We start from the raw sequence: 23,275 nt of genomic DNA, 5'->3' as shown, positions 1-23,275 counted from the left end.
AACAGCAATATATATGGTAATCCAACTACGAATAAAGTTTGATAAATGTTGCTGTCTAAAAGTGTTATACAGCGAGTTCCATAAGAAATTATCAACACTTTCGAACACTTCTGTTAATAATCGATAGAATTATTTTCTTAAATATTGACTTTTCCCCATAAAACATTTTGCGCAAGAAGCACTTGAATCTCGTTCGAACGAAAAAAACAGTTCGAATGAAAAAGAACCCGTTCTGAACATTTTCCGAATCGAAAAGCGGAATGTTCAGAAAACTGGCAACTTTAAAACACCTCTAACATGAAATGTATCACGATAAGATACATGTATGCGATCGCATGAAAAAGGGTCGTGTTTCTGTTATCTAGTGATTCCACCAGTATCTGTGCACCAGTTGCTTTTAACTGAGATTTATCACGCCATTATCTTCTCGTTGCGACGAGAAAACAGCAAAACCGTTCGGTCCTGATAAAAACAAAATATTCACGGCGTTCTTTCACGATCCCTGATAAATTGCGGTCGCTCATTTGCAAACGAAGGTTACTCGTTCTTGCAAATATTCAACGATCCCGTTTCAAGGCTAAAATCGTGACATTGCAAACAATTTGTTGCCTTCGTTTGATATTTGTGATAATTCAGACCATGTTTTTGTTTATCGATCATTTTTGATTAAAAAAAAAAGGACCTAAAATTTTGAAAGAACAACAAAGTGTAGTTTGATTCTGATAATCGTTTAAATTGTTACAGAAAGGAAAGGTCGAGCCTGGTGGAACTGTCTGGCAAATGAAATTAAGAAGAGAAAAATGGAGACACTTCGCGACTGTTCGAAGACATTTTCTAACGAGAAGAAACGACTTTATAAATCGGGCTGGAAACTCGGTAATACAGTGCTGGTCTCTGTTCTACTTTCATTCGGTAAGGAAACACTAAATTTCTTCTCCGCGTTTCTCTGGGGGGCTTTAGAATTTCGTTTAGACTCAAGGACTAATTAGTGACGAATAAATAGAAATCGATAAATCGAGGAGAAAGAAACATTCCTCGAGTGTGTTGGAAAACACTCTTCCTTGTTGGAAATAGAGGGACGATTTTACAAATTGGATTGTAAGATGTAATTCGATGGAGGCGTTGCTTTTTCTTCGAAACAAAAGAACCCTCTTCCCTGTTCCTACAGGGAGCTGTTAAAATTGTTTTATACCCTAAAATCTTACCCTGTTTGAACGCGGTTCTAACAAAGCTTCTTCTCTAATACGGACACAATAAACATTAAAGAAACCCCATTAGATCTGGCGCGGCTGTTGTTTACTTATACTACTTAATTCGTGAAAAATTCGTCAATAATTATTTCATACGCGCTCAGGTTATTATTAATAAACTGTGAACGTTTATACAAAGATATGCATTTATAAAATATCTTCTCTGACAAGCAGCTTGAAAATATTACTTCATTTTCCACATTTTTGACATTATAACATTTGATTTAATTTTCGACGTACGTAACTTTGCACAACATGAAGTATTACGTTGATATACGTGCACATTAAAAAAAAGCGACACGAAAATTTCGTGCACTCAAAGCGCCTCATTTTCATATAACCGAGCCAACTTTTGTAAAATGCAAGCCAGCCTCGTAAAGTTGTGAATTTCGTTAAATGAAATGAAACGAACCAACGATTCAACCAGTGATGAATATTGGTTAGCCGATGTTTGAACAAAAGGTAAATGTCGTATGATTTACATACAACAACGCGAAGTGTAAATTACATCCTGTACTCATTACGTTGTGAAGTTCGTGGCAACAAACGAATTTCGTCTCGCGTTGGCGTAGTACCGCGAATTTCTCTTAACAAGTTGCTTTTACTTAACGCAAAGTAAAACAACTACTATAGATTCTAGACCTAAGTGTATAGAGTTTTAACCGGAACAATTAATTATAACAGCAGTTTTCATACACAGTTTCTACTATACATATTTACTATTCTGCAGTACGGGCTCTCTGTTTGCGAATCTCTTCGTTGTGAAAAGCAACTATAATTGCCACCTACAAAGCTATTCTTCTATTCGTAAGGTCACGGTTGGTGTCCTGAATTCTTTCAATATTAAAACTCTTTAGTCAAACAATTAAATTCTCTTGTTCAACCCTTGGGTGAGCTACCCCGTTCTGTGTTTCCTTTATGAATATTGTACGTTCTTATGAAAATATCGCGAAACCACTTCGAATTATACAAGAAATTTGAAGTGTTAATGGTTCAAATCATCGTGGACGGTTTAACAGCTTTAAATTACAGTTATCGAGGATAGAATCGATTCTGCTAAAAGCTCGTTTGATTAACCGGTTCATTATCGAGGACCGTCGCTCGCGAAATTACAGAAGGGCGCTCTTTTTTATGCCCGCTAATCTTATATTCGTTCGATTCGCGATAGTGGTGTTAAAATTGCAAGAGTGCGATTTATTTCGTTCAAAGTATTATCGCCGTGAAAATGTTAACCTTTGAATTAAACATTACGTCGTGTATTTATAATTTCTCGTTCGATCGGTTCGTTCGTTTTGTTTGTCGAATCACGAGGCTATTAATGATGGCTAACAGTATAATTGCATTCGCGAAATGTGAACGTTCGCCTGAAGGGAAGCGATTGCGTGGAATCAATTTACAATGGTCGAGTTCACAATGAGCCATTGTTAGCATCCGGTCGAACTTCGAATTAAGTTCATGTTGAGAATACCACCACTGGTCTTATTTAGCTTAAAGATCAACACTGAACTACCTAGCTCTCTCTAATTATACGTATTTTCCTGTTAAAACATTTTTCTTAGAAGACAAGAAATACCCTAGAAATATATTTTTTCGAGCAATTTTGAAAATCTTTTTACGTACAGATACGGAAGTAGATTTTACATTACCCCTGAAGACGGAAAAACAGTTTAATCCCATGGAAGACGGTACAGTTTAAATGGCGTTTTAATGATACCATTTCACTGGAATCCAATCTTTTCTAAGATATAAAACCGCAACTATATTGTTCTCGCAAGCGGACACGGGAAGACCTTCGAAATCCTGTTGCATTATGCGCCTCGACGTCTCGAAGACGGTAAATTCATTTTAACGACATGGACGTGCAAACAGGTGAAATTAAGAGAAACTCGTTAAACCTCTGCTGAAGGACAGGTCGACTACAAAATGGTGAGCAAAGCGGAGCACATCTGCATCTAATCGATTCAATTAAAATGGATTCCAAATGCTGTACCATGCAAATTTGTTTCCCGATACGGTCGGTAGAATTTGAATTTTAACGCTTTCGGGAAGCAATTGGTTAGCATGTATCTTTTCGCAACCCTGGCAACCCCATATGCCCTCGAGTATTCCGTAAATATAACTGTTTATGCAATATCACGAGAGTAAACATTTCTTCTTTTCCTTGAGCATTCTAAATGCCACGCAAAGCGTAAAAAACCTGCACAAATTTAATGAGACATTCAGGAAATGTTTAAGCAATCTGAAGCTTTTGTCACGTTTGTAGTGAGAAATTCTTTGTACATGAGGATGTTTAATACGTTCTATAACGCGTGGGTTATCAGTGGTTTATAATATCAGAAACGCGTACGAAACAGTAGTATAAGTCAATATTCGAAAACAGTAGTATAAGTCAACGTTTATGCAGCCTGCATTACCCTAAGATACGTACTTCGTTCTTCTTTGTTATTACTTTACATATTTCAAAAAGCTTTTGTACTTATTTGAGGAACATTTTGTTTTCCATTTCAAAAGCCATATGCTGAGAATCTAACTACAAAATTAGGCTTTCAATTATGAAATACTGTGACCTCTTTGTGTAGGTTTAGTTCTAAAAATTGAAAGGAATATCATACACAAAAATATTTTAAACAAAGGTCGGTTTCCACAAAATAAAAGAATTTTATGTAAAGAAAAAAAGATCCTACATAGCTGAGTATCATCTTTCAGAATATCTCTCTGCCACTAAGGGTGTCATTCGAGGATATAAACATTTCAGAATCAGAGGATATAAACGTTACAGACATCTCGGTTAAAAGACTGGAATAAACAAATCCTTTGACAGGAAACATTTGTCCGGATACTTAGACACGTACACACAGACAGAGAAGTAGAGGAAAACGTGACTACGTGAATAATGTACAACCTTTCCTTCAAAGAGCCTCCAGTGGGGATTAAAAAAAAATAAAATAAAAATGGAATACTTTTTCTGTTCAGTCAAAGCACAGAAGGTGTAAAACTACTGCGGGCATTGAGGATTTTTGGTTGTATTTTTTGTAATTAAACGAAAGATTTGAAAGAAGAGATTGCGATCGGGAAGTGCGGTTGATAAAGTGATTGAAATGAAGCGAATAATTAAATAGGTTTGCTGATTAAACTTTCCTGTTTGCTCTTTCATATTCCTCGTTGTATTCGAGTGGAATAGCTGCGAGGGCGAGAAATAACCTCGTGTCTAATTTTATCGAGCCCCGAAGTGTATAGTTATCGATAAAAATGCAGAAAGATTGGACAGGTTGAAATTTCTCGGCAAGATTTAAACCCTTCCTGTCTAAGATTTTAACGATCGCCCGGGTTCACTGCTCTTCTCCGTGCACACATAACCTCCAGGCAGTTTTCTCTGTTTCTATCTTTTACATATTTTACGGAAGAACATCGATCCAGTTGGTCGAATCTGTGTGTCTTTCCAAGCTGGAATCGAATGATGGGTTACTTAAAAATATTAGCTTGTACTATATGGTAAACTTTTACGCTCTTTCTCTGGTTGATGTACCAAGTAAAATATTGAAGCAATATCTGAATATAATGAAAAAACCTTTTCTTGTTACAATCTTCTCAGTTTTTGAGTGAATACATTATGCGTGGAACTTTTTTCGTTATGTAACTTTTTGTAACTTACATAGGACGAGATGTCGAAAATGAATTCCTACTTTACTTTTGATCGCTTCTTAAAATTCACTCTTTCCAGATCTTTGTGCATCTTAGAGTTCTTTGTTTATAAAACATGAAAAACCGTGAAAAATGTATACATAGTCGCTACGAACTTTTGACATACTTACTGGAGGACTATTTCAACTTTAAACAGAAGCAACATAAATTAAAGTCGATCTAAATGCTCTAGTAATCCCGAACCTTAAATACAATACCTACTTTTAGTATAGAACTTGTCTTTCATATCTCCTTTTATTTATTCCGAAAGCTTCGTCGATGTAGTTTTTTTTATCCAATCGAGTTCGATTTCTCGAACCTGTGGAATTGTTTGTTCGTAATCATTCAACCAACGATAGCGGGTTGCGGGATCAATGATTCGTGTTTGTGTATTTTTATTCGAAGCAATTTTTATAGCCAATTGTTGTGAGGTTTCGACGGTTCGAGTTTCATTCCTTATGAAACATTCGATTCCAGACGAAATTATTCGGTGTATGTTCGCATGAAATTGTGCCAAGGTTTCGCATGGGGATTCATAGCGAATGAAAAATGTCGTGAAATACGAAAAAATCGTCCTCCATCGGGAAGGACGGCTTTTAAACATTCCAAAAACTCTCTTTGATTCGTGAAATTTTATCTCGCTGTAGGCCGAGTTCCCAACATGAGAAACTTTGAGAACAGAAGTATTGCGTGTCGGCCGAGGAAAGGGAGAACGAAAGTAAATCAATTAACCTACGACCTACTGAATTTGACCGTACAGATTGTGGAGAATTCGTAAGTAGTGCGAAAACAACAAAAATGTTCATCATCGGATAGAATAACGACATTTATTAGATTTAATTACTTCAGACGGAAATTTGGAAAATTGATATCAATTATGAAGAGAATCAAAAGGGAAATATTTTGTTACATCAACAGAACAATACCACATTGATCATTAAGAAATATATATATTAATAATGAAAATTTTCTAAAGCAGTCAATAAAATTTTTAAAGTGTCATCATTGCAATTGCAAGAAAAAGGAAATTATCAAAGGGGACCGTCTAAAATCGAGGAAGAAATTGATTGAATTTCCTGAGAATCATCAGGGAATCGTGGGCTAAGGTCGAACCTACAATCACAGGGCGTATCAGTGAGCGTCTCCGTTCTGCGCGTCACGCTATTCGCTGGCCGAGCTGGGGGGTGCGTTCAGTCTGCTTCGAGCCGCGACTGTGAGAACTTGTATCACGGATCGTGCGTCTCACCGAAAACAAACTTTGGCTTAATCCGTCCCTGAGAACGAATGAAAGTCAATCGAAGATCATAAATTCAATCGAAGCTACATCAGTTTTAGTTTGATAAATTGTCTTGAGAAGACGATCGTGTGCTCCGGTTCGCGCCTCTTTGAACGGAAAACTACTTTGACATATGATACCGACGGAAAAGCGGGAAACCTCGCGATCCTATTCCTTGGTCGACATGAATTCTACACCACCTTTTCTCCGTGTTGAGGTAAGTCGATTCTCTTTCTTCTTCGTGTTATTGCTCGTTTCTGTAAAAAACTTCTGGTGTAACTGACACGCGAAGTAGTCGATCATACTCAATTCACGCAAGAATCGGAGGTAACGACAACGAAATATTTTGAGTGCATTTTATACTTCTTTTGGATGCATATTTATGTAAATTTATGGTTGAAACTTATTGATAAGCTTCAGAAGATTCATTGATAGTGTACGCTTTCATGTACGCCTTCCATTTCTTTTGATTCTTCGAACCATAGATATACTATAGGATAGCCACAATGAAAATAGCTATGTGATATTACACAATTTTAAACGCCTATGTATTTTTCTAAATTTTCAGTGGCCTTACAATAAAATTTTCATGGGATTAAACGCGATTTTTAGTCACAATTAAACCAGCCATTTTTCGGTGGCCGATGAAAGTGTATAGCATCTAAAGCGGCTAAAAGAAAAGAGCTAAATGCCTCGGCTTATAATTATGCCTCGTGCGCAGGACGGTTCATTTTAAAGACGTTTGTAAACAGAGAGGAAGAAGAACTTTTTGGACGTTGACCCTATTCTTGGTGTACTCACAAAAGCCTTGTCCCAATTGCATTAATTTTCATTTGTAGAACATTTTCGTCGCTCGAGCTTCAACCGAAAATTCAGGCTTTTTCGTGACAGGAATAAAGATTTCATGCTCCAAAGTGGGTCAAGAACGTGAAATTTTGAAACGATCTGTAGAATGAGATAAATATTTGATTGTGAAATTGAAATTTTTGCAATTTCATTAATGGTGGAGAATTCTTCGTTCGCGATAAAAATTGGAAAGGCAGATGTATTTTCACCGGGTATTGGCCTACTTATACGCAAAGAAATTATGAAATTTCACATGTATTGAAATTACTTCATTTGTCCGTATTACAAGAGAACCGAATTCTGTTTAATGAAACAAATTGAAAAATATTGCTACAACGAGAAGTATTTAATATGATATCGATGATTTCTTCTTTTTTCTTTTTTCTTTCTTAAAGGATGCATTAATCGTTATGAAAGTGAATTAATTGGTCTCTCGAATGTATTCAATCCTTTCATAATTAAAACATTGAAACTTTACAGAAATTACTTAACGAAACGTAGAGGTAAAGTTTCAACGACGAAGACACGAAAGGTATAATTTTCTGAAAAGGCTACTGACTTTTCCATACATTCGTTTTGCAGTGGGTTTTCAAGCGACTCAATTAATTCAATTTTTTGTCGTTTCATCGTTGAAATGTACAGAATCTGAGCCATTGGTATTCATGTAACGTCATAAAACATGTACTCGTGACCTACGACAAATTATACTAAAAGGTTTGATATCACTCGGTTTTCATAATAATTTCTCCCTAACATCACCTTTATCTCTTTTGTATTGCGAGATCATTTTACATAGTTTTATTTTTTCTTAAGTATTTACCCTTAATCTCCTAGTTTCTGACAAATGACAATCACGATATTAATGAACTAAAAGTTCAGGTTCTAAATTTTGTCGAAGTTTGAACAATTTTGAATTTCCGTTTGAAAGTTTCAATTTAGTTCACTTGCTAATGTTTGTCAAGAAACTTTGAACTCTCTTTAGCTTCCATTCATCTTTACTAAGAGTGTGCATTGGTACCATGAAGTGGATTCGTAATAAGTTTAAAATTTAGCTACATTTAATTACAGTAGAAAAGACCCTTCACACTGGGGATAATTTGAACTTTATATACATATCAGTCAACTAGGAAATGAATTTAGCTTCCTATTTTCCAGTCTGGAAAATAAGTCCAACTTTCATATTTCATAAAATTTAGTTACAAACTTTTATCGGCTTCTGAATTCAAGTAATTTCAGTATGACAAAAAAAAATATTTTTGATCGATTTCAACAGTTGCAGAATATTCCATTGTAGGAGTATAATGAGTTAATAATTCACATCACCTAGTGTCTTTCTAGGCATGGCTATTTCTACTGTGGCGCTTAAAGTGTGACGTAGTGGAAATCAAATACCAAGAATTGATTTTTCAAAAAATATAGACACCACATTTTTTTCCTACGATTAAAACTGTCGTCTCGAAGAGAACACACTTTTCGTGTGACATTTGAAAAAGGAAACTTTTAGAATCGACGAAAGAACGGTCGTAAACCAGACGGTGCTATTCACCAACCCGTCTCGAGCTAAATCCTTCCTTTCGCGTCTCCAAATACAACGTCTGACACGTGAAATGCTTTAACTACTGCGGCAGCACAGTGTTTCAGAACGATTCGTCACAGCTGCTTGCGTCCAGTCGGGTCTGACATAAAATAAATGCATTAAGTTCTATTTTTGTTGTGGCACATCGATCGTGAAACGCGATGTTCTACAGTGTCTGTCACCTATCGCATTTACGGACTGAAAACTGTAATCGTCGAGCGGAGAAAATCAATTTTTCGAGTATTCCCTCGTTTCGAAGTCGATCGGACTGATATTCGCGACTGAAACACAACGTTAAACCCTATTTCGTGATCAATCAATTCGAAACTTTTAATTATCCGTGATGTGTGAAAGTGATACTTGTGAGTATACTCGAATAAGTATATATATTTTGAAAGACACATTTTCTCACTGCCGAAATTCCTACCAGATCCTGAGAATATTATGTAAACTTCATAGAAGAAAGAGTCCTGACGAGTTTGCTGATATGATTACCCTGTCCGTTTAGCCGGGACGTTATTAACATAATTGTATTTGTCAGCACCTCGCAGAAAGTGCCTATCTTCTCTCGGCCTGTTGTTGCGAAAGATTGCTTTAAATTGAACGTCCCTAATGGAAGGTTATTTTTCTTTTGAAATTTTCTGCTGAAAGGAAATTGTTGCTGCTCCTCCAGCAATATTGTTCCTTACATATTATGCGTCGCCTTTAAAAAATACATACAAAGTTCGAAAAATTTAATACCAAATCATTAAATTTCGAAATTTATAGTCTTCTGGACATCAAATGCAATGCAAATGCAAATGTGGACTATTGTACTTTTTTTATAGTATGCCAGTGCAATATTACCTATAGAAACGTCGAAAAAAAATGCAACGTACCAAGATTAGTATTATAAACGACCACCATTTTCATATGAATGCTTTGTACGGATCAAAGCCACTTTAGAGTCGTACTGTATACCAGCTTAAATAAACGACGAACGTGGAGTTATTTGTAAACCATACAATACTAGTAGAATGCGCAATGGTAGTACAGGATTAACGTCGGTCGGATTAACGTTGTATAACCGGAGCTATCCATCTGAGTTTCTAACAATTCGAAACTGAATGGCGAGTGGCTAGAAGAGGCACAATGTGTTTGACTTTACTCAAGATTATCATTTCTACACCGTGGATGTTTCATTTCGTCCGGGGATGAATAAAATAGCAAAAGGAGGACACCGATTGTCTTTCTGATTAATGGTGTTTGAGAAAATAAATCGTCAACGTAGAATTACCTTTTTTGAGAAAATCACTCCATCGATTAATTTTCAATCTTAAGCTTCCATCGCGTTATAATAGTGCTGCTGTTTAAGATTTTATTTCTTTTTTTGTATGGGTTCTTTTGAATTTTCTACGATGAAATGAAATGCATTAAGTACCGTGTAAGGAGATGTGATCGAATTAACGGTATATTAATTCACGCGTTCATCTGTACAATAATTCGAACTGAAATATGCAGTCGATGGTTTGATTAGAATCACCCATAATACGATGGTGCATTCAGATATCCAGCATTCATGCAAATAAATAGTGCTTGCATCAGTATGAAATTCTTTCATCCTTTCAAAGAATTAAAGCCATTGGCGTAAAATTAAACGAACGCGTTTTAATGGTTTTTACGGGGATACCTCGCATCTCTGAATCGTTGAATTTTCGTTCGAAAAAAGAGAACAGCTTTTGGATGTTGAACAGATGAAGCTTTAGTCGATTACCTATAGCCTTCATCTACACACATCTACATTCAACCTTCCTCGTACGATTGTCACAAATATTCTCTTTTCCCGGATAAATACCCGATAACGTGGAGACAGGTGGACGTCAGCGTATTTACCTGAACATTTTGATTTGTGAACTGTCCAAACCAGACAGTCTGTGAATCATCTGATACTACTGTACGAACGATTCAAATAGAAACGAAAAATTTGAATTCGAATTTCGTTCTATTCTATTCATCGTCCTTTCAATTCTGTCCACTTGTATGATTATCCAGCCGAAAGCATAGAGACGGGTAGGAAAGCTATCAGTTTCGTCTCGGCTTTATCTCAAATCCAAAGGTAGCTTTCGTTTTTGTTGTGAAAATGACGTCCAGTGTGTGATACGATGATATTCTTGTTATGCCTACTTCCGTTCTTCCTTTCAGTCGTCGAAAATATCCAGAAAGAGGGTGATAATCGACGATTTCGTTCCTATTTCGTTTCTACACACGTTATGCATTGATTTTTTTATCGTGGCAGACAACACTCTTCAATTTGATTCTTCAAAGTTTGGAATCATTTATCCCTGTGTATTAATATGCAATCTTCTTCTAATTATTCTGGAATAGAAGTTAAAATTTCCGTCGAAAATCCCCGTTTCCATAAGGTCATTGAAATAAATTTTCCATCAGATAGAAGTAATCATCCTACGTTCTCGCTTTCCTCCAGAGTATCCTCGTCTCTTCGGGTTCCATTTCTTGCGCAATTTCCTCGCAGCGGATGACGAAGAATATCCTTGACACTGTAATCCTACAGTAATGATCATTTTGTCCTTGAAAATTGAAGGTCTCGATCGATAGCTGCTCTTTAATTGTCCAGTTTCACATTTATCTTCATCCGAACAATAAATTTCAAATTAGAAGTCAGCAATGGATTAATTTGCGTAGTTACAGTTTACTAACGAGGGTTGAAGAGACACGTTCACGCAATTTCTACGCGCAATATTCGTTCTCGTCTGGCTTACGCACATTTATCTTTGCCTAAAAGAACTAGAAAAATCTGTCTTCCAAAGGAGAATTGAGAAAAATCTTAGCGAACATCAGACGTTGCTATTCTTTCCAGAATTGGCCCGAATTCCGTCCCATTAAACCTCATCGCACCTCTCTGAAGCAGCACAGATGGAAACAAATAGATGTCAGGGAGGAAAATTGGAGAAATTTGTGGGTTGAAAGGCTGAGAGGATAGGCAGGAAAATCAAGAAAGGATTGCCACTGTTTTTACGAGCTAATCAAAACGATATTTTCCGAGAGTTCGACTATATTTCAAAGGTATTAGTTTCATTAGGAGTTTGATAGGTCGTTCAGATTGAGTCTTAAGGATTGTATGTGTATGATACAAGTGTATTTGCAGGATAATAATTTAATCTTTGACAAAACTTGAAATTAATTCACGACCCATCAATCCGGGAATAAATTAATGTTACGTCATTGAAAATTAAATGAATCTTACCTCTTTGTTTATTTACCATGCGCTCGTTGTTGCATTAAATTTCCATTAGTTGTAATTCCTTCCTCCATAATTTTAATCATTATTCGTCTCTATGGAATCATGAAACATTCAAAGAAATCTGGTTCTCGTTGATAATATTAATTCATGTCTTAATATCATGTATCGAAATAAGTTATTGGAACAGGTGTATCGACTTTGAAAGCTAAGAATTTCATTCTCCCTCGTATTGCAATTATCAGTTAATGGATCTCGTCATTCAACCGGCACACGTTCCATTTCGTGTGCTATTGCACTTGTGCATGCCATCAATTTTATTTGCTATAAAAGTATTCTATTTTACCGCGAGTGTGCTGCTATTTTGTGATTGTTATATAGAACGATATCCTATCTAGATATTACAAGGTACACGAACACGTAAAATATCAAACTATTGTTAAATATGACGATGAAGTACAAGCAACAACTACAGTTTGATTTATCGTAAAATTGAATCGTTATTCCCAAATTGATAGCAAAATCTCATTAAGTTTTAACCAAAGAGCGACATCGATGAAAATGGAAATTTCATCCAGCTATATGTCCGTGGAAGTGTATGACAACCCGAGACACTTTGCACGATGTTTAATTATTAATGCGATTCTTCAGCGAGCCACGTTTATCCAAGGTGACGACGGTATATATCATTCTTCAAACCGGCAACAGCTTGTTCTTCGAACTTTTGATTTAAGATCATGGCAAAGTTTCTCTCAAGGTAGCCACAATTCCAAGAACACGTTCGTTTCACTGCTCTTGACTTTCCTCCCCAGTGCATGAAACTTTAACGTTAAAATGATTAATTGACGATTCGAAAATTACCGGGGAACTCTTTTCCATATCGTTGATAATAAATTGAACGTGACTAACCAACAGTTTGTTGAGTCAAATCATCATTGGTAGCGACGATCAAAGTGAAATAAAAAAACAAAAAACAGGGTACTTGATCGACAACGAGAAACATCGTCTGCGTCCCGTTTGCAAAACCCTGTTCGAGACGTGCCTTTTATACTTCAATTTACTATTCACGATCCGGCGTGAAATTGCATGAATAATGGAATCGAAATTCCGTTTTTCGTCTCGCCATTATTTTCGGCGCATTATATTTCGGTGGAAACCAGATCGAAGTGGCTATATTTAGCGGGCGTTGTTTAAATTGAAGTTTTTCAACCGCACCATCCATCTTCGTTCAATTTTTATTCGACTTCTGACGTTTCATTCAATCATCTTGGTATCAGGAGTTGTCTCAAGCCGAGTTTACACGCTGGTGCAATTTGCACCAACTGATTTACGCTTACAACTTTGGTTTATACAATTGTTTTAGTTTGCTAATTAATTTTACTTGGATAAGGTCCGGAATATATTGCTTCGTCGACAGTACCTCTGTCGTTTTTTGTTGTACAAGGTATCTAAGTTTTGCTGCAGTTTGTGTAATTAAAACGAAACAGAGCAAAACTGAAGAAAAGGGTGTTTTTAAAGGAAAATTCGTTCATTTGAACTTGATCAATTTCACTAAATTTCATGAAGGCTTTCCCAGCAAATGGAAGGATAACCCGCAACGCTCGTATCTTCTACTGTCGAGATAGAGTCAAGCTTGGATAGAGCAAATCTTACGGGACGATCGTTCACTGTCTGATAGCTGAGAGATAACGCGTGACACCGGAGCTTTGCTTCTCGGGAAATTACATTCCCCACCGGCTATCGGATTTTTAATAACTCAGCCCAGTCAGCAATCAAGCTTCGCAGAGGGTGCACGGTCGATCGTAATTAATGTACGCGTATTGGATCCATGATTCGCGTTAATGGAACGGAAGTTGCCTGAAGTATGTTGCATTATTTTCATTGTGATATGAAGGAAAGTAGAATTTCGTTTGAACTCGTCAAGCATTCTTGCGATATAGAACTTTTTTTTTTTAAACACCTTAAAGTTCTTTCGCAGAAGCAAGAAAAATTAGCGTATTCAAAGAGAAAGGTTGAAGAAGATATGAATATTAAATTACTATCTACTCGCTCATTAGGCGACAGTTTTTACTAATTAATGAGTCGTTTTTGTTCTCTTCAACAGTCACGCAAATGACATTAATCATACTCTGTTATAATCAGAGCTTTTCCCAAGCGCACGCTTTCTTCTCGCTCAATTGTGTTAATCCTCTCGCTGTTAAACGAGGCATGTAAACGTCGTACACCGTGGAAGGGTTAAAATTCTAAAATCGAAAATGGCACAGTTCGACGTGCACGTATCTGGGTCGTTTTAATGGAAGGCAGTTTATTACATGGCTGGCGTGTCCTGTGCCCTGCGGGAAATTGAGTCGATACTGTTGATTATTTTTGCCACACTAATTGTACGTATGAAGGATCGCGTTTCGTGCCTGCGGACATTTTGCATGTTCGAATAAAAATATTTCGACGAAGAAGCAAACTCTGTTGATTAGATTGTCGCTTAAAACTTTGGCATAAAGTCTTGTTATCGATACCGTTTCCTCTTACTGGTTCCGTTTCGTTCCTATCCCTAGCCCGTTCCTAGCCCGTGATCCACGAGCCCTTAATTGCAAGAAACTTTTGATGAAACTTTGCAAGAAAATAAACTGAGTGAATTGAAGGCAATATAATTTTATTATTCATTTAACGACGTTTAATTCTTGTAAAGCATAACAGTGAGTCGCAGTATATACGGTCTTTTCTACTGTGCCATCAACATTTTAATTTCCGCGTTAGAAATTCCATTAAACAGTAATTTAATTTTTAATAAGTGTAATCTATTGTTCTTCTTTTCGCGTGTTTTATGACCTAACTACTGCTCTTGTTGTTTACATACAAGGACAGAAGGGTCTACGTTAAATTTTCTCTATCAAATGACGAGGAACTTCTTCCTTTAGCCCTGTCATCGGCTAAAATAAATCTAATTTGTACCCAAGAGTACATCAAAGCGTCAAATTGAATCATTTGCAGCGTACACTATATTCCTTTCGATGATGTTCGATTTTCGTTTATTTGCAGGGATGAGAAAATGCCCCAATGATGCTGCATCGAAGCACCTCGTCGCGACGCTCTAGGGCATCGCGGAATATGACGAATCTCAGCTACACGTCGACGATCGCTGGACCAAGAGGACGACGTGCTAGCGTCGCGACCGACAGACCAATTGATTTACCTCAAACAAGTCCACGCGGAACCATGGAGCGATCACCTCGAGGCAGTTTCGTGCCCGACATCGCTCTCGACACCGAAAACGATTACGAGGTTGTTCATAATTGACCCTTTGATCCTTTCCAATACGTTTCCTCCGTTACTCAACTCGTGACAAGTTGAACGGACAATAATCCCCTTTTCCCACATTTAACGCGTTGATACAGGAAACAACGTCTATATGAAATCGAATTCCACGTCGGTCTTGTTACGGTATCTCGACTGACGCAGTGCCAGCGGTCGCAAAATACGTATTGATATAATGACAGGGGTCGGGTAATACGAATTGACATTCACACATCGACTTTCCCGAACCACACTCGATACACGGTAGAACTTCGATAATTGCGCGAAAAGGGGTTTGAAAATTCCGCACGCGAGCCTCAAAGTTTGTCAATTAATCAATCGGTTCCATGAAATCTCCCGTTTATAACCTGTATAGTAAAGCGTGTTGCTTTAGCGAAATTTTAGGAAAATGCTCCTGAAATTATCCTACAGCTAATCCTAGAAATTATCCTAATGCTATCCTACATCAAAAGACGTCTACATTTATTTTATTTCTCTTCCGTCGGGGCCTTTCAGAGCACCACCCACAGGACCTTACCGGACCGAGACCAGTACGGATCACGAAATATGCTGAACCAAAAAATAAGTCGCAGCCCACGCAATTCTTTGGTGCCTGAAGATTACTACAGAGGTCCTCGGAACGGAGGACGCAGCCCTCGAAACAGTTTGGTCCCCGATCAAGGATTAGCACCGGACATGTTGTACGGTTCGCGACATTCCTTGGTCCCGGAAGGTCCATTGAGTCCCAGGAACTCACTGGTACCGGATGTTACGCACAACAGAAGCCCGCGCAACAGTATCGCTCCCTTGACCGGTTCAAGAACCTCCTTGATATCGGAAAATGGAAATCAAATTCCCAGTCGCAGTCCTCGCCACTCTTTGGTACCAAGTTCGTCCAGAAGCCCTCGCGGAAGTATCACGAACATGGAACTGGTAGATCGTAGCCCTCAGAGAAGTCCACGAGGTTCGATCGCCTCGGAATGCATGAATCAAAGCCCAAGAAACTCGATCGCTCCGTACGAGCAGATGCACAGGTCATCGCGCGGGAGCATTGGTATGAATGATGTACACAGAGGATCGATCAGTGCTAACGAGGATGAGACAAGGAGTCCGCGAAGGAGCATCAATCCTGACATTATCGATAGAACCCCCAGAGGCAGCTTCGATGGCTTGCCAGAGAGGAGGACCACAAAGGCGACCCTGATGACACAAGATCCGAGAAGGGCTTCGGCTGATCAAGGTAAGAACGCATGTGGTTGATTTACTGATGCGATCGGATATTAGATGATTTTACTATCTTAATTATTTGAAAACCTAACATTAATTTTGTGCATAAGAACACGATGGAATTCTATCCAATTCATTTGTATATAAGAAATTGCCTTATGTTCAGTCGGTCCATTACTATGGCCACGTTCTGCAGGATAATTCGTTAATGAGAAAACAGTATTTCACAGAAATGTTAAACGAGTTATATTAGTAAATGGATTAATTTCATTACTGAGAGTGTAAAACGGTGCAGCGGGATTTTCTAATTTTCGAAATAGTGGACGATAATACCATTTACCATGATGGTTGTATTTTTGAGGATATTAGACACCCGGTGGAGCATAGTCATCTCTGAAACGGTATTATCACGGTGAACGTGTATGCACGTATATGGAAGTTGGCAAGGGTGTTGAATTTTATCCGTAACACGCGTCGCATGGCAAATATTAAAATCGCTCGCACGTATAAATCCGTTCGTGACCCAGTCACCGATACCGCTCTCTGCTCAACGACATAATTAATTGTGTTAATGCTCTCTGATCTATTTCGAGCTAATAAGGATCAATGTATCGGCCGGATACGATTTAATCTTGTCCGTTCGTATCTTGGGAATCTGTGGCAATTCGATGCTCGTTATCGTTCGATCTAACCTGATACGTCGTCTCAAGAGGGTTGTAAATTTCATTCGTTCCACCGATCAGTTTCAAAGATCTTACACCACGGTTTTACGAACGATCCAAGGAAGGCCAGTTGAACCTGATAACGTATGATTGATTGGCTCAGATTGATATCAGATTTGATATCTTTATCCGATATATAGAGCGCACCAAGGAGAACTAATATGACATAATATAGAATAATTGTAATTATTCAAAAATACAACCATTTCATTTTTCAATTTAAATCATCCACTTACCAGCTTAATATTAATGGTTTCTCATTACTTTTCAAACTACATATTTTTTGGTTAAACAAAGCCTTCCCCATCGTCATTGAAAATTGGTCAGAAATAAAATTCGAGATCCATCAACGATTCCTCGTTTTCAATTAAGGAGTGGCGTATGTAGGAAAAGAGGAAATGAATGAAGGGATGACATGTCATCGATTAATAATTTACAGAATGTTGTTTACTACCAACTTGTAGGCGTGCTCTCAGAATAATCCAATAAATAGGAAGGTTGCGAGGGCAACGCGAGACAAAACTTTGTTACTCGAGAATACTCAACAAAGTCGATAAAATTGTCGATGCGTTAAGCATTACTGCGCCGTGCTTGCTCCTCTCCCGTTTCCGTGGTAATCGACTCTATTCCGCGAGAACAGATCAGGGATTCGTAAATTGAAAACGTAGAATTTATCAGCACGGAAGCGAGACACCAGTAAGTAAGCTCGTAGGGAGAAGAAAAATTAATAACCGGATTTCGTCGAGTAATCCGTGCCGTATCTTTGAAAACGACTCGCTGGAAAGAAGCATACGTGTTTCGTGTGGAATTATTTCTGTTCTTGGAACCTCATGGTCCAGATTACTTCATAAATCTCTTTGTACTTAATTTTACAAATGCGCATCACATTTAATCGTTAAAAGGAATTGGACCGAATAGATTTACCGAAGTACGCAAACACTTTTAAAATGACCCGATATTTCATGTTTTTTTCAACGGTATGAAAAACTTACTGGAAGGAATTAAAGGGGATCGTTTTTCTGACGTCTCGTCTCAATTTGTAGCGTGTTACTTTTATCGAAGACTTTGTAACACAATACACCACGATCCACAAAAGCTAGGTAGTAAAAAAAGATGCTGGTAAAAAAGGCAAGTGGTTTCAAGATTCAATTTATTTTTTGTTCTTTTTGTTCTTTATCACTTTTTGCCATGGATGTTGATATAACTGATATACATTGAATCAGTAAAAACTTTCTTTATTATTTGAATTGTCTGAGTCCATGATTTAATGATTAACCCTTATACCGTACTGATAAAGTGCTGTTTGATAGCACGCGAAAGCTATTTTGGGTGTAATTAAAGGATCCCCTAACGAGTTGGTGAATTGTTGTTTGCACAGGCATGAACGGCAGTAAAAACTCCTCCCCTTGCCGACTGAAGGAGATAAACTCCGGAAGCGTGAAGTCTGGCGGAAGCACGGTCCAGATCAACCTAGGATGCGGGCCAAGCACTTTCGAGGATTCAAGACGAGCCAGTAGCTCCGTCTCTCAGGTATGAAATATTTCTTATACAAGTAAAATGTAAAACAAACTTTAATAATTATTATTGTAAAGCGATCGAACGTATTCGATGCAAAATAGGAATAGAACCGTCTTATTTCTCTCTAATCCGTTACTATCGTTTCCCATTTTCCACAGTAATTTGTTGCACCAAAGATAAACGTTTTCGCTGTTCATCCGATGGTCGTATATATTTCGACGAAATATTTTCCGACAGTCTACTATTTACGATCGCCAGAAAATGTTTTCTCTTTTGGCTGGTTTATGGAATTCTGTTGGCGTGTAACCCCGAAACTAGCGAGCGGGTTTGTTCGTAACGATACGTTCGGCAATTTCACGATGGGATACGCGCGGGTATCCTTCATCCTGTCGCGTATTCCATGAGTTTCGTGACCTTCCCACCCCTTTTCCTATCTCGTCTGATGAGAAAATTTACGAACTATGTAACGAACTAGACCCAGTCCGAATATTGTGTATGGAATCTGCACGAAAAACCCGCAGGGACAGAAAAATAGCTGGTCGTAAAAAATACTGACGATCCTCGGTCACGATGAACTGCTTTCGGATCGAAAGGGTACTTTATAACTTTATAAAGTGACCCTTTACGTAACGAATATTTACGTTAATAAAGTGTAAATGGTGCTAATCAGAATCAACTCTGTTGATTTTCAGTTTTCGAACGACGAATCCCGTCGACTGTTCACCAACGGTCCCTGTGTACCAAAGAGTACCAAAGAAAATGGAAATGTCAGGGTGGTCACTTATGGTTCGGTCGTGTTTCAATTGAAAGATGCGAATTTGGAAGCAGACAACACTTGTGACTTCGTCCTACGTGCGCTTAAAGTGGTCAGCAGAACCAGGGTGGCAACAGGATGTCTGGTGTGCTTGTCTGCAGTTCCGGTTTCGATGTTGATTTTTGGTAAGTCAAAATTTTACATTTTCAAATGCTAAATCAGTCTCTTTTTATCGTGTACTGTTCGTTACGTCGCGATCACTGCGATAAACGATCTAACGCGAGCCCATAATGAAAATCAAGTAGTACAACCTACGATAAGTCAGACACAGAAATATTATTATCTTCCGCTGCGCGTAGCCTCAATTCGATACAATTTTGATTGTGAAGCAGACACGTAGAAGCATCAATTGAACCTGCTATTAGGGGAATCGTTCGCAGACCCCCACGTTCATTACCGCAATTAGCAAGCATGTTCGGAATATTTCAACAACCTCCTACGTACGGCTCGACTTACCGGCTGTCGTCGAACTAGTTATCAATAATTAGTCCCGCAGCTTTGCGAGATATCGCCGCTCTTGATATTATCGTCTGCCTCAGCATCTAGCTATATTCGTCCTCATCAGTGTATTTAATGACTGTCGCAACAGTAATAGAGGGAAAATCCTGAGAATTTCTTCGCGACAACGTACCTACGTGTACGTTTGTCGAGTCAAAGAGCAGAGGGCAATTTTTTATTAACCCTTTTGTAAACTGGCGTACTGCGAGCTTAGAATTAACGCGGGCCGAGAATTACCATGAATAAGATTCCTTTGTCGGCGTTCTCCGGATGGGAATGTATCTCAAGCTCCGTTTGTTGTACCAGAAGTAAATTGACGCGATATATCTTAGCTGGCAACATTGCTCGTTACACGTTCGCTTGATTCGTGAACTGCTTTCATAAGAAAAGCAGCTAACGGTGTATGAAATGCACGCGGCTGCAATTTGCATACGCTTGAACGTTAATGCGATGGAAATGCTCAGGCGATGGTGAAATAGTTTATTAACCTTAGTCGCGCTAATTCCGTTGGGTCAGCTTATCTGCTATAACTACGATATCGTAATTAGTGTAACGCTTATCGAAACGATAGTTTCCTATTCTAATCTGTTATTTTATGTTTCCTCGAGAAAAATTGGAGCTCAGTTTTATAAATTACTGATTAAATATTTTTCCTGTTTCATGTAATTCCGTACACGTGAGCAAATACTTTCAAACGATATTATATATTCTGCAGACGAATTATCGAGTTGGCCTCGTTTCGTCAGGTAAAGAGAACGCGAGTATCAGATACCGTCTGAACAGTGAACAACAAAGAAACTCGTACGATCAGAATTTAGATTCGAATCTGAAAGGAAACCTAAGCAAGGATGCAGGTACCGGTACTCTTATAGCCATGTCACGAAAAATCATTCTCATTTCGAGGCTCGAGGTTTCGTCAGAAGTTCGGGAAACACGGTGCTCGTTTAATCGACTCGGTCAGGTTTATGGCGCACGAATGCTTGACGTGCACTACTTACGATATGCAAGCCCGCTTCATTTTTCGCTAGGTATAGATTGTCGACGGTGAGAAGAGGCGGGGTAAGGCAAGTCGTTAGAACGGCGCATTCACCTGTTCTCCTACCCTTATAGAACGTTCTCCAAATCGATACAGAGCGGTGTCGGTTCGTAGAAACAGGAATTACCTTCGGTGAACGTTCGCACACGCTCTAAAAAATGTATCGTAACCAATTGCTTTGTTTGCATAGGGACGAGTAGAAAATTGTCTTTTAACCAAGATCAAAAATCTTTTGAAAGAACTGTTTCGACGCCTGTTTTGACGCCTGGGGTGATAAGAATTTTCCATTTGATTTAGCAAATATTACCTTGCTCATAAAACTTTGATCTTTCTTCTTCGTATTCTGTGCATTTGAAGAATTATTCAACGATTGTGAGTAAATAATTGCGTGTCAGTTGGGAAGAAGGGGAAAGATTATCGGTGCAAGGGTTCGCATGTTACGTTAAATATCGAAATAGGACGCGACACAGTGAGTGGAAGTCAGGCAACGCCATTATCGTTACATTATTCAAAGCAAACAGCGCGAAAACTTTTTGATATCGATCCCACTCGATTCGCTTGCTCCGTCGACGTGAAAAAAAGAAAACGATGGAGATGTCGTGGACAACGCGAGGAATCTCGTTGTGTTTCAGGATGGAAATTCTTCAACGAATGTCCACGGGAACCGAGAATACCGATTTACATGGTAATCGGCGGAACGTTCGGCTCCATGTTCATGACTTTGAGCATCTACTCGCAGATACGATCAAGAAGGCCAGAGGTGGTCATGGCGCAACCTCAAGAACCTCAAATCTCTTTCACGAAATTGATCACCGTCGTCTTATCGTTCTTCTTACTCGGCTGGTTCGTGATGGGTAAGTTTCGGGAGAAATTCAAGATTATTAGATTTTCAACCTTCCTGTACACGATTCTTTACGGTTCCTCCTGGTACCCGGATGACTTTTATCTTTGTCGAGTTTGTTTCTCGCGGGAAACGGATCGATTAGAAGCACGCTCAAGGCAGTCGTTCTCCACGTCCCGTGACCCGAGCGTGCTTCGTTTAACTGTCCTCTCATTTTAATCCTTTTATCGCGAACACCGTCTTATGTACGTACTTGAAAACATTTCGCATTTACTAGCATTGGTTGGCTTGAAAGGGAATTACAAAATGATTCATAGTGAGTATAAGGTTGGAAAGAACCGAGGATGAAGCTCAGATTCAAAATGAAAAACCTACACCGGTAAGAAAGTGTACAGTAATGCGTTTGCAGCTAAATTTATGTATTTTATGGTATATTATTTTTACCAAATGTCTTTCCAGTTATTTTAAAGCACGAACTAGAAAAATTGTTCCTTATCCGAAATAAAATGTGTATCTGTTGTACGCGTGAATATTCTGCGGTTCGTATAAATTTCATATACCAGGCCATACGTGTCGTAAAAGAAGCGAATAAAGTTTAGTTGCTCGTTTCGAATACTCGTGTTCCGCTGAAAGCGGAAACCGATCGATCGCGTTCTACTCGCGGGTAATTGGTCCGACATAGGTGATAAGTTGCTTCGATGCAACCTAATTTTCGTTCGTGATAGCACGTGGTCTACATAAGCGGCTCGCGGCTACGTTTATACGCGTAATTACTTCGATCCGAATGTAACGAGCATCTAATTTCAACTTTGCTGCTCTACCTTTTTACAGGTAACACAAGCGACTCGTTATCGCGCTCCATTTTAAAGTATTTGTACCATTTAAGATAAAATTAAAATTTAACGTGACTCGCTAATTTTCTGTTTTCTGATTGGTTTGTCGTAGGAAATTTCTGGATTCTCAGCATCGAATGGCCAAAGAACGAGTCCACTTACTACGCACCGAACACTCATTGTAAAAATCGTTTGTATATATTCGCGCTGGTGCATTTGATCGTGATATACGTGGTGTTCGCGATCACGTTTCTCGTGATAATCGTGTTGGCTTCGTTCAGAATCCTGGATTGCCCTCTGCCGGAAAGGTAAGCGATTTAACAAGCATCGCGAGTTAGAAATGATCGATGAGTGGAAAAATGATCGCGTTGACTTGTCGACGGCGCGATATCACGATATCATGGAACTATGAAATTCGACGAACATGATTTGTAGTTTACGATACGATCAACTGTCACGTCCTATATTCGTCCATGCAAACTCGTATACGCATTGTTTTTAATGATTTCTGACACGTGTATCCTCGACAACAGTTATTATAGATACGCGTACGTGCAAAGGATTAATATTTTACCGATTTGATAAATAATTGATTACAGCCTACTTGTCACTTCCACAACATTTCAGC

At 38.4% G+C, this 23,275-nt stretch overlaps 1 protein-coding gene across 2 annotated transcripts in view; it reads left to right on the top strand.

Moving 5' to 3' along the window:
- Nucleotides 1-23,275, top strand: part of LOC117612039 (uncharacterized) — a 30,465-nt gene that overhangs the window by 6,493 nt on the left and 697 nt on the right. The window contains exons 3-10 of one of the 2 annotated variants that reach the window (XM_034340679.2): nucleotides 745-912; nucleotides 5,579-6,424; nucleotides 14,904-15,146; nucleotides 15,675-16,398; nucleotides 18,486-18,637; nucleotides 19,318-19,564; nucleotides 21,606-21,827; nucleotides 22,760-22,955. In XM_034340679.2, the coding sequence (XP_034196570.1) occupies nucleotides 14,922-15,146; nucleotides 15,675-16,398; nucleotides 18,486-18,637; nucleotides 19,318-19,564; nucleotides 21,606-21,827; nucleotides 22,760-22,955 (1,766 nt within the window). In that variant the 5' untranslated portion in view covers nucleotides 745-912; nucleotides 5,579-6,424; nucleotides 14,904-14,921. The remainder of the gene's footprint in view (nucleotides 1-744; nucleotides 913-5,578; nucleotides 6,425-14,903; nucleotides 15,147-15,674; nucleotides 16,399-18,485; nucleotides 18,638-19,317; nucleotides 19,565-21,605; nucleotides 21,828-22,759; nucleotides 22,956-23,275) is intronic. The other variant, XM_034340680.2, reaches the window with a different exon arrangement.

The sequence above is a fragment of the Osmia lignaria genome, chromosome 15 (genome assembly GCF_051020975.1).
Source record: "Osmia lignaria lignaria isolate PbOS001 chromosome 15, iyOsmLign1, whole genome shotgun sequence".
Classification (NCBI taxonomy): domain Eukaryota; kingdom Metazoa; phylum Arthropoda; class Insecta; order Hymenoptera; family Megachilidae; genus Osmia; species Osmia lignaria.
The sequence above is the reverse complement of the archived record's forward strand: the minus strand, read 5'-3'. Positions and strand labels throughout refer to the sequence as shown.